At 39.6% G+C, this 12,032-nt stretch overlaps 1 protein-coding gene across 1 annotated transcript in view; it reads left to right on the top strand.

Annotated features, from left to right (window-relative positions):
• PAXIP1 (PAX interacting (with transcription-activation domain) protein 1) overlaps positions 1-12,032 on the top strand; it is a gene marked incomplete at its 5' end in the record, with an annotated part of 28,162 nt that overhangs the window by 2,068 nt on the left and 14,062 nt on the right. The window contains 6 exon segments of the mRNA XM_009077448.1: positions 154-197; positions 4,521-4,584; positions 5,139-5,252; positions 8,097-8,741; positions 11,496-12,023; positions 12,026-12,032. The exon segment at positions 12,026-12,032 is cut by the window's right edge and continues 192 nt beyond it. Of these exon segments, the coding sequence (XP_009075696.1) occupies positions 154-197; positions 4,521-4,584; positions 5,139-5,252; positions 8,097-8,741; positions 11,496-12,023; positions 12,026-12,032 (1,402 nt within the window).

The raw sequence follows: 12,032 nt of genomic DNA on the forward strand, positions 1-12,032 counted from the left end.
TTGTGAAGACCTAAGTACAATGTCTGTGAAACAGACTTCCGAGGCTGGGAGAGATATATTGAAACTAGTTATAGTATGAACTTGGAAGGTAATTCATATTTTGTGCATGCAGACCAAGGTTTTTAATGTCTTGGGCTTTCTATTTTTTTCCAGCCTTCTTGGGTGATCTTGTCTGTTCGCTGTGGAGCTCTTCTGCCGTATCCTTTTAAGTTCAAAACAGAACTAATTCTATAGGAAACATGCAAAAGTAGATACCATCGAGGGATTAAAGACTGTTTCAAGTAGGTACAGCTTAAATTTTAAAAATGATAGGATGTGTTTTGCCTGCCAAGATTGCAGTGTGCCTGGAGCTTCTTTGTCTTACTTCAGTTTCCCATCCCTCTGGCTATTTCGTGCTTCACAGGGACTTACAGGAAAACTGTTATCAAATAGACTCAAAGCATCTTAACTGGAAGGTGATACATAACTTACCTGAGGAGCCAGGAAAAACTCTGGAGTGCACTATGGGGGTGAAGAATGGTTCAGAGCTGAATGGCTTTTCCTGCCTTTTCTAGAAGCAAAATTAAGGAATAAATACACAACGGCTCCTAACAGTGTATTACAAATAACACTTTATAGACAGATAGTGTTAGTATTTCATTTTTGAGATAGTCTCTCCTTGCCTTGTTCAAGTTTGGCTAGATCTCTGTTTCTTAACTTGTTTGGAACATATATTCTTGCATTGGATAATGTATTCCTTCCTCTTCTTGTGAGTTGTTACTGTAGCATCCTTATGTTCTCCTCAATTTTTTCAATGGCTATTTTTATAGAAAAGAAAATCTTGTGTCTTTTTCTCAGACCATTCAAGATGAAGATTCTGTACATGGCCAAGCTGAAGCAGAGCAATACCTTTCAGTATAGATACCAGTGGATAATTGCAACAAATAGTGCCAGGACTAGGAAGGAATCTGTCAGGCATGAGATCTCATTTTGGAATGTGGTTAGCAGGTGATTGTGTCTGTAATGGAAAACAAGAGGTGGTAGATCCTAGAATCCAGGTGTTGGTATTAGGAATTCAGGTCTTCAAGTGATTCAGTGATTAAGAATTCCTGTTTTACACCCTGTATTTTCAGGTGCCTTTGCATCTCACTGTGTCTCTGGGCTGTAATCTAGACTAGTGATTTCTGTCTTTTGTGTCTGGACACAATAAATGTGTTTATTGTCCTTTCATCATCAGGATGGCAGTGTACAGTTGCATATGTCACATGCCTGTAAACCTTCTCCCTGTTCCTGTTGACAAAAAAATAGCTTGGAATTAGCTACATTTTCAGGCATAAGGAACCTAACATTTCATTACTGATGTCATTCTTTCCCATGGAGAAACTGCAGTATTAGAAAATTGGTCTTTCATCTGAAACCAGGGTTTTTTTAAAGGATATTCTAAGAGCTGACGTTATTGCATACCCAGGAGAGAAATCAGCAGATAAAACAACAGAATGATGCAGTCCATAAATAAATTGTAGCAATAAATGGGAATGTAGCCCTCAATGACTATTGCTCAGGAAGTCTTTATTGTGGGTATGTGGGCCAGATGAAAAGACCAGGTCTCAGTAGTGTCATGTTCTTGAGTAGCCTGGAAGAAGGAAGTTTTGTACACCTGTCAGTAATAAATGTATCCTTGGACCTTTGGCTTTCTTCTTTCTAGCACTTCATGTCCTCAGAACGTGGTGGGTTGAGATTTTATTCTGAGCCTTATTGTGCTCACTAAAATGGGTTGTTAAGTCTTAACTTTGTTTTGTTCTGTGTCAGTGTCTTTATGGCTTCTAGTGCAGTGACTTCCTGCCTGTCATTAGGGGTTTAGGTACTGCCATAATGAGAACATACACTAGTTAATAGGAGTAGCTTAGATTTCCAGCTGATTGGGTTTGGACCATGTTTAGGTTAGAGGTTTGAGAGTCTGCATTTTTATCTTTTGTTAATGTTGTAATTTGGAGATGTAATGCTCAAAGTGGTCATTGAATTTCTGGAGAAACAAGTCCTAAAAACATCTTATGACAGTTAGACATATGTATCTAATAACAGCCTTAAAGGTTTTATATTGGCTTACCAATTCTGGTACTGATTCGATGGGCATTTGCCTGTCAGTTGTTAAAAGTGAAGTGTGATGTGGAAAGATTTAACACAATATAAAAGCACAGTAATTTTGCCTGTTTCTTAATGGAGGTTGTTTTCACTAGTGGGAACTTCAGAAGGCACAGTGTTCTCCTGTGCCCTTCTAACTGACGTTGGCAAAATCTGACTTCACCTGCAGTTGAAGGGAAGTAGCAGAGAAACGAAGTTGGAAACAGCCTTCATGTAGAAGGAAAAAGAGTTTCTTATGTGAAAACCTCAGCTATAATGCCATAAAGAGGGCTAGCAATTTCTTTGGCAGCAAAAGCAAGAATGAGGAAGGTTTATTTTCCCATGGCCTTGTGTAGATAAAAGAGGGTCAGAGCACTTCTGAGTTTTGTTCATGTCAGGAAAAAACCTGAGCTTTGCTGCATTCCCTCCATTTTGTTTTATTGCTGTGCTGATTGTAATTGTTTTAAGAGGGTCTGTTTCACTCCTATTCTTTAGAAAGTGCATGCTCCAGGCAAACTGATGGACCTCCTAAATACCAAGCTGTGGCAGCTTTATGTGCTGTAAGTAGATGTTCAGGCAAGGAACAGACAAATCTACACTTTGAAAGATCCAGTACTGAATTTCTACCTTAGGTGAGATGCAGAACAACACAGTGAAAGACTTGAACTTTGGAGTATTCTGGGTAATGGCAGTAATCTGTTCTTAAGCTTAAAAGTGCTCTGGGCTTTGTTGTCAGCTTGCTGTGTGGTGTCTCTTCTGGGTCTCAAATCTCAAGTGTTGCTGGTGCATCTTGTCAACAGCGCTGGGAAAATAATTTTGTTTAATGTCAAAAATCTCAATGTGTACTTGTGACACAATGCACATCTGTTTCTGTAGTCTTTTTTTTCCAACAAGATGTACATGGATCTTAAATGCAGGATCATATGAAAGTGTAGAAAAGGGAGGGAAGTTACAGAAGTCAGATGGTCCATCTGTCATTCCCAGGTCACTTCTGTCTCTCTCCTGTTTCACAAGGCCATTCCCAAGGTGCAGGTTGCTTGGTCCCTCCAGTCAATTTACAGTGCCTCAGTATTGTGTGGCTACAGTGTTCTGGTCTGATCAGACTTGGGAGTGTTCAATCGATTCCCCCAATTAAGACACAAATGAGGTCCAAATACTGTTAGGGAGTGAGACTTTATTATTGATTACTCAGGGGGGAGAGAGGGAGGGTGATAGGAATGTTAGAAAAAGGGGGAAAGCAAGCAAGATTTGAGATGGTGCAGCAGAGATAGTCAACCCCATAGGTCCAGCAGCATTCCACTGATCCGTAGTCGTGTAGAAATGGGGATAGTTCACGACCATAGGTCCACCAGCATTCTGATGATCCATAGTTGTGTTTTCTTCAGTGGTGAGTGTGTCCCATGCTCTGGACGCTGGCCTTCTTAGAGGGCTCTGTCAGGTCCTCTTGGTCAGTTTGCCTGGAGTTGAGCAATTCCCAGTGTCCTGGTCTGAGCAGCTGGAAGTGATGGCAGTGTGTACAGTGGTGGACTGTGATACCTCATGGTCTAGGCAGCTGGAAGGGATGTCCATCATTATCTGGCAGATGGCTCCGCAGCCACAGGGGGTAGGTGTGGATAGTGGTTCCTCATTGCCTCGGAATGTCGGTTAGCTGGAGGATTTGGGGGGTGGACAATGGTGCCTCACTAGGTGGAATGCAGGAGGACAATGGTGCCACATTATCTCAGTGACTGGAGACACCCCATGAATCTACAAGCCTTGAGGCAAACAGTCCAGTGGTGGCTGTTTTCAGTCAGGGTTGTTGTGACCCAAGTGCAGGACTTGGCACTTTGCCTTGTTGGTCTTCATACAGTTGTTTGTGGACCATTGATCTAGCCTGCCCAGATCCCTTTGCAGAGCCTTCCTCACCCAGCTTGACATTGTCTGCAATCTGACTGAGGGTACACTTGATGCCCTTGTCCAGATCATTGATAAAGACGTTATTAGAGCCCAAGTTAATCTACCACAATTAAATTTGATGTTAATGTTGTCTAATGTAATACTTCTATATGGTCTTTTTCAGGTTCTCCTGTATATTTAAGTATGGACAATAAGCATTTGATAATGGATGGAAGCTCTTGACTCCTATAAGTGAGGCATTTTGTGGTTGGGCTGAGGGAGATGTTCTGGGAGAGGCAAGTTTATAATGTTACCAAGGTCAGTCATAGTGTTAGAGGTGTCCTGATTCAGTTTGTACCTCAGTCGCTTCTCGCTGCATACAGCTTCAGTTGGAAACAGGCAACATGCTTTTAAAGATTAAACTTTTTGAATGGTCAAATACGTGAGAATACCTGAGAAGTACTATGCACACTGTTAAATTTCCTTCTCATGTCCCTCAGGAAACTCTCATTTAATTATTTTCATCCTTGACACCTGCTTTCCAGCGTAAATGGCTTTTCTCCAGAATCATGTCAGATCTTTTTTGGAGTTACTGCCTGTCTCTCTCAGGTAAGTAAACCATATTTCAGTCTACTCCAATGTACAGTTTGTGTGTGTGTGTGCTTTAGACTTTTTACAAGTCATTCCTGTAACACTGTCACTAACTCTGGGAATGGCTTCAATACATGTGGCTTTCTTGGCAGGGGAGGGGGACATTGCTGTGACATAAGTTGTTAGAAACAAGCAGTTCTTTACACAGGCTGTTAATTTGGTCTGCTTGTTAAAATTCTGTTTAATGAATTTTTACAGGTTATCTAAGAAATAATTTCTGTTTGCCTGATTTACTAACTTTTTTCTCCTCTGGAAGTTGATGTATTAGTGTCGAGTTTTACAGGAGTGAAGAGTGTTTTTTCTTTCTCTGTGCAGGTTAAAAATTACTGTTTTTTTCTTTTGTGTCTTTTACCCTTTTTTCTCTCTAACTTTCGTGCTAATTTGGTATTTAAAGGTGAAAGGTAATACATTAACCAGACTTGTAAATGGTATGTCATGGGTTGTACTAAAATTCTTCCAGCTGAAGACAGCTGGTTGCATAGAACTAAAAGGCTTTTTTACCCTCCTTTTAGGTTTCATCTGAAGACCGAAGTACTCTGTGGGCTTTGATTACTTTTTATGGAGGAAATTGCCAGCTGAGCCTCAATAAGAAGTGTACTCATTTGATTGTGCCTGAGCCAAAGGGGGTAAGAGTTTATTACATGTACAGTTCTTCTTCTTGTAGCTCTCATTTGCTCCCGAATAATCAAAAATTTTCCATCTGCCTGAAGTTAGAATTCTTAAGAGTGTTCATTAACAACTAAATTCAGCACAATTATGCATTGCAGCTATTCAATTCCTGTTTATTTTCTGCATGGATTCAAGCCTGATTATTTCCAAAGGTGCCCAGTTTCATACTGGTATTTGATTTCCTGTTTGACTAAAGAATTTTATTATTTATTCTCTTTGTCTTAACCTAATTTTGACACGTCATAATTGTTTGTAAATCTGTACATAGAGGATCAGTGAAGAAAACTGAATGGCAAAATTGAAAAATGGCATAAAATGCTCTTCAGTGTTATGAGGGAGAAAGGAACAAAAAGAGCAGAAGGAAGAACAGGCTTTTTTCTTTTTTATTCCTTCTTTTTTTTGTTGATTTTTTTCCCCTTAAAGAAAAGAGAACTATTACAGTCCCTCAGCTCATTCCTCTTAGATAACCAGGATGGTGGGGCCACAGCAGCACAGTGTAGAGCAGGACAGTCACCTCCCTTGACCAGCTGCAGTGTTGTGCCTGGTGCTCCCCAAGCCATGGCTGTCCCTCTGATGAGTTGTATTCAGCCTTCAGCCCAAACCCTGAGATGCCTTTCTTGCAGGGCTGCTCTCCAGCATTGTATCCCCTAGTTTGTACCTGAAACCAGGATTACCCCATTCCAAGTGCAGGATCTGACATTGCTCCTGTTAAATTTCATATGGTTGGGGATTGACCAGCTCTCTGGTCTATCCAAGTCTCTGTAAGGCCTCTCTACCCTCAAGGGTTTCCACAGCTCCTCCTAATGTAGTACTGTCATTTGTCTTCCTAAGCCCATTTTGCTTTCTTTATGCAAAAGGAGAATCTGAATCAGAAAAATTAGCATTTCAGTTAACTGGTAATTCAGGAAGTATGCAGGTATTCTTTCTCCTCAGGAAGAATTTAATTGATTTAATATTTTCATTCAGAGACTGAAAATACTGTAACCAGACTGGAGCTCACTTAAAAATAATTGCTTGGATGCTTTTAGTTAATGGGATGAACAGAGCAAGCTTTGGGCTGTGTGCTTAATTCTTTGTCCTTTAAGAATATGAGCACAATTATAGCAGGTTTTGGGGTTTTTTTTTTGGTTTTAGATGTCCAATTAGTGGAAGGGGTGACACAGTTTAGTTATTTGAATGTGAGTAACTCTAAGATCAGGTTCTGTGCTCTACCTCCTTACATAAATTTCTAAAGTTTTATCAAGTTCTTAATGCTGTTTTATGCAAATTGAGTATATTATTGTCCTACCAATGACCCTTTTCATATTTTGGAGTTAATGTAAACTCTCTAATACTAAGATAAGAGAAAAATGTGTGGCTTTGCTACCTAAAGTTCTTTGTAAGAAGCAATGATATAAATTTAATAATTGTACTTAAATAACTGACTTAAAAGCTTACTTAAATTGTATGTTTTTTAGAGCAAAGGATGTTGCCTTTAGCTTGAAAAGCCATTAGCATGTCCTAGCTGTAGGACAAAAATATTTAATTCACATAACCATTGAATGGGAACAGTTTTATGAGATGATTGCTTAGAGTGTTTCCAGTCCTGCTGCTCTGACATAGCACTGCAATGAAGTCTGCAGCAGTTTTGCCACTAGGAAAACTTAAATGATTGCTTTGACTAGACACAAGATGATAAAACAAGATTGTTAATAATTCTCACCACAAAAGCTTGTATCATCAAATGGTTTCATCTCTAATCTCTTTGTGTGTGAATAGCAGTTTCATTGTAGGAAATAACTCTAGAGAACCATTAAATTAAATTAATTTCCTCTGAATGTGCTTGTTGTTAATTTATATTGTTTGACATACAAAGAAGATCTCACTTCAGTCACTTTTAAATATTAGATCCTGAAATCAGTTTCAAATTTGCTAAAGAAAGTTTTCTTTTTTCCTCACTGTTTTGCTATATGTGAGGGGTTTCCATCAAAGAGGATGTTGGAATAAACAGAGCACTGATTCTGTGTCTATTTCCATTTCTTAAAAATGGAAACAGTGAAGTTTTGTTATTTGTGTCTATCTTCAAATCATGAAATAAGAAGGAAGGAGGGAGGGATCAAGTTTTCTGTTTTGTCAACCTCTCATTGAAATGGTTTTAGCTAATACTGAGACAGAAGTGTAACTCTGAAGTTGAGGGCGAAATTACAGTTCAGAACTTCTGAGGTGTATGGAAAATATCTGACCAGTTTCTGAATTGGATTCCTGATGAAATGCTTTTTATTTCAGTGATGGCTTGGTAAATATTTGTCTCTACCTTTTTGTGAAATTCTTTTTTTTCCCCCTAAATGCTTTTTCATGCTATTTTGTAACTTTTTTTTTAGTAGACAAAGTGTAAGTATAAACTGTATTTAGACTCACCTTGATGTTCACCTAAAAATCACCTGTGTCTTAGTATTGACTGTGATGTTCTTAGCTGATGGAATTCTGAAGGTTTTTTCAGAACCAAATTTCATGATTTTCAAATCCTTTGTTGATTGGGTTAGAGAAGAATTTAGGTAATGGTATTTTTGCAAGTGAAGACTTCATCTTCTGCAGTTGTGCCTTCTGAGCCCTTTATACTGTGAATGTGGAGAATTTTGTTACAATCTCTTGGAATTTGTGGTTCTGCACAGTAGTGTGTCCTGCTGGATCTTGGAGAGATCACTCTCTGGTATTGGACAGCCTCTTGTGATCTTCCTCTCCGTGCTCTAGCCCTGCTCTCAAAAATTTGTTTTCAGATTTTTGTCTTTAAATAAAATTAATTTTTTTTTTCTCCCCCACAGGAAAAGTACGAATGTGCTTACAAACGGGATAGCATTAAAATTGTGACCCCAGACTGGGTACTGGATTCTGTAGCAGATAAGGCTAAAAAAGAAGAGACTCCTTACCATCCTCGTTTGATTATATACGAGGAGGAAGAGGAGGAGGAGGAGGAAGAGGAGGAAGAAGCAGAAAATGAAGAACAAGATTCACAAAATGAAGCTAGTACTGATGAAAAATTATCAAGCCCTGCATCTTCTCGAGAAGGCTCGCCTTTGGGTGATCAAGTCTTTTCACCAAAATCTACTACTGCTGAGAAGGCAAAAGGGGAACTGATGTTTGATGATTCTTCAGATTCCTCTCCAGAAAAGCAAGAAAGGAATTTGAATTGGACACCAGCTGAAGTCCCACAGGCATCTGCAGCAAAGCGTAGGTTGCCTCAAGGGAAAGACTCTGGGTTAATTAACTTATGTGCCAATGTCCCACCAGTGCCAGGTAACATTTTGCCTCCGGATGTGAGGGGCAATCTAATGGCTTCAGTCCAAGGTGCCCAAAGCTCTGACCGCCAGGAAATGATGGCTACGTGGAGTCCAGCCGTGCGGACATTAAGGAACATTACTAATAATGCTGATATTCAGCAGATTAATAGACCATCAAATGTAGCACATGTAAGTGTTGGATTTTTAATTTATAAGCTGTTGGAGTTTATCATAGGAACTATCTTAGCCAAGAACTTCAGTTTCCTTTTAATGTTCTTCAAATGGCCAAAGATTACAAGTTCCCCATAGTATTTAGAAGTTGTGGCCAAATTAATAACCTCCCTGTTATAAGTAACTTCATTCCTACCTCCTTCACAGAAGCATTTGGAAAAAATGTTTGGAAGAGTAAAGCAGTGTTTGACCACAGCATGGTTTAGAGTTTGAGTAATGATTTCTTGATAAGAGAAGAAAAATAAGTGCATTAACTTAGACTTATTTGGCTAGTTCAGAAAACCTGGTTTCATACCCTTCAAGCTTTTCAGTCAGTGCATGGAATTACTTGTGTTATAAAGACATAAAACTGTGAAATTGATTGTTCTCACTGTAGGTTCAGGTCTGTACTTTGTTGTTGTGTTGGGCATCGTGAAGTTGTTATATAGTGTAGTCAGGATTATGATGCAGAAATCCTAACTTACATGTTCTCATGCCACTTGTGTAGTTGAAAGAATTGCAGTTCTTGTATTGAGTTTACTTTTAGAAGACAATAAAATGCAAGTGAGTATGCACTTGCAGCATTGAAGCTCTTAGATGTTTGTGGGAAGGGAACATGAGAAAAGTGGGTGCTGGTGAATGTTAGACACACCTTTTGCATAAGTAATGGTGCCTTTCTTTGGATGTGCCTCTTATGGTAACACTTTGAAAGCTGCCTAAGTGGCACAGAGGCTCACAGCCAGTGCCAAGACACAGAACATGGAGCACTCAGAAGTGTTGGTTCTTTGCTGTCTGTATGACTCCCAGGTATGAAATGCAAATACAGGCTTCATTTTAAATCTAAATCTTGAATTCCACTTCTCAGTGCCTTCAGTTGTTCAAGGGCTGAGACTTTTGGGTAAGGCCTGAACAGAACTGTCAACATCCTGGTTGGTCCTGCTGAGCACAACATCTCCTACAGCCAGTGACTGTACCATCAAATAGGCTTTAGTGATGTCCCTGTGGAAGTGTTTTTCTGTCAGTAATGTTCCCAGAGGTATAGGGCAGTTGGTGGTAGTGTGGTTCAGCCACACTCTGTTCTCCCAGTCTGTTGGAGTAGGGACTGGGCTGTGGTGTGCAAGGGCTGCTCTAAGTACAGTGCTAGGCTGCTGTGTAGGTGCCAGCTCTAGAGTTGAGAATCTGCTTCCTAGAAGGAGGAATACTAGTTCTGCCTTTTTCCCTGTAACTTGCCTTGTACTTTGTGTCCTGCATGAGTGCTAGTCTTGGTGCATATTCTTGCAAAGTTAGTGGTTAATTTGAACCTCAGATTTGTGCACAATGGCAAGATCTGCAATTATATAAAGCATTTTGCAGGTACAGAGTTATTCTCTGAATATAACCCTAGGATACTTTTGACAGTTTTATCCCTTTATTTTGATATATGTGTCCTGAAGCTTCTGTAATTTTGGCTTGTGGGACTTTTTCTGTGAAGAATAGCTTCTCATATCAAGCCAAAGAAAGAGTATTTTTGTGTGTATTATTTTTAGTTATTTAATGTTTATACTGTGGTGCTGTCGAGATGTTAGTGATGGTGCAGTGATGGCTTAGTGATCATCATGGTTGCATATGTGTGCTACATAAACCACATCAGGATTATTTACATGACACCTGAGGTGTATTGATATGCATTGTAAAAACACTTGAGCCACCTCTAAGGGAGAGCTGATGGACATCTCGTTGGGAGGATACAGTTAATTGGCTTTGTGTTTTAGTGATGTGCTTTGACTCCTCTCTCACACTCATCACTGAAGGTGACACTGTGTGATGAAATAGAGCAGGTGAAGGAAACAAGCTTTGCAGGACTCACCATAGCTGATTTCTTGTTTAGAAGACTTTATGAATGGCAAGTCTAGAATTTTCCTAATGCTCCTTCTCATTTCTAATAGTTTATATTAAAATAAATATTTTAATAGACATGTAGAACTCATCCTAATCTATTAGAACTTTTCCTAATATTCCCTTTTCTGATGCTTTAAGAATTCACTTGCTAACTTGTGTTTGCTTAGTGTGAAATGATTTTTCCCTTAACAGTGAGTTATCTAAAAATTTAATGAAATTCCAGATTTCTTCAGCACGCTATATAAACCTAAAAGCTATTATTCTTAAGTATGGGTAGGTTAGGTTGGTTTTTTGTCCCAAGAAACTATTAGTGCTCAGCAGATCAGTGTTTTTCTTTGGGTTTTTTGGGATTCAGTTTAAAAAAACCAGAGCTATATATTCCTGAATTGGTTCAAAAGAAAACCAGATTCCCATGTTTCAAACAGCACTAATTAGTGGAGGCATCGTTAGCAATTTTAAAGTCAAAATAAGGCTGTGGAACTAAACTTCTAAATTAATGGGCCAATGGGATTTTAAAATTAATATTACAGTTCATTGAGTTGATCAGTGTAATTATTAACATAGTATTAATAGTCATAACGCTGATGGGGAAATCATAATACAGGGATGGGTTAAAATCTTAAATTTTGCTAAAATGTGCATTGCCTTTTGTGAGGAGCCACATGCAGCTCCACACTTTGCTTAAAGTCCTGTCTTTCACTTTGGTATCAGAAGTTAAAGATTTTTGTGTAGCTCACAAGGTATTTAAGCACAGGGCTCTTTTCTTGTAGAAATTGTATTTTCCCAGTAGTTCTTTAAATATTTTTAAAACTGAATGACAACCAAAAGGTCACAAAACTAATCTTTGTTTTCTAGATATTACAATCACTCTCAGCCCCTACAAAAAGTTTAGAACAACAAGTAAATCATAGCCAACAGGGACATCCAAATGTGGTGCTGTTTAGTCAAGTGAAACTAACACCAGAGACACATTTATTGCAGCAGTCACATCAAGCACAGCAACAACAGCACCATCCTCTTTTACACCTGCAACCTCAACAACTTATGCAGCTACAGCAGCAGCAGCAGCAACAGCAGCAACCCCAGATCTCCCAGCAGTCTTTCCAACAGCAACAGCCTCACCAGTTTCCCCAGCAGCAGCAGCAGCAAGTCCATCAGCAGCACCAGTTCTCCCAGCAGCAGCTCCAGTTCCCGCAGCAGCAGCTCCACGCGCAGCAGCAGCTGCACCGACCTCCGCAGCAGCTCCAGTTCCAGCAGCAGCATGTCCTGCAACAGCAGCTCCAACAGCTGCAGCAGCAGCAGCTGCAGCAGCAACAGCTGCAACAGCTGCAGCACCAGAAACTGCAGCAGCAGCAGCTGCAGCAACAACAGCCGCAACAACAACCGCAGGAC

Source organism: Acanthisitta chloris, unplaced genomic scaffold (genome assembly GCF_000695815.1).
Source record: "Acanthisitta chloris isolate BGI_N310 unplaced genomic scaffold, ASM69581v1 scaffold11096, whole genome shotgun sequence".
NCBI classification, from domain to species: domain Eukaryota; kingdom Metazoa; phylum Chordata; class Aves; order Passeriformes; family Acanthisittidae; genus Acanthisitta; species Acanthisitta chloris.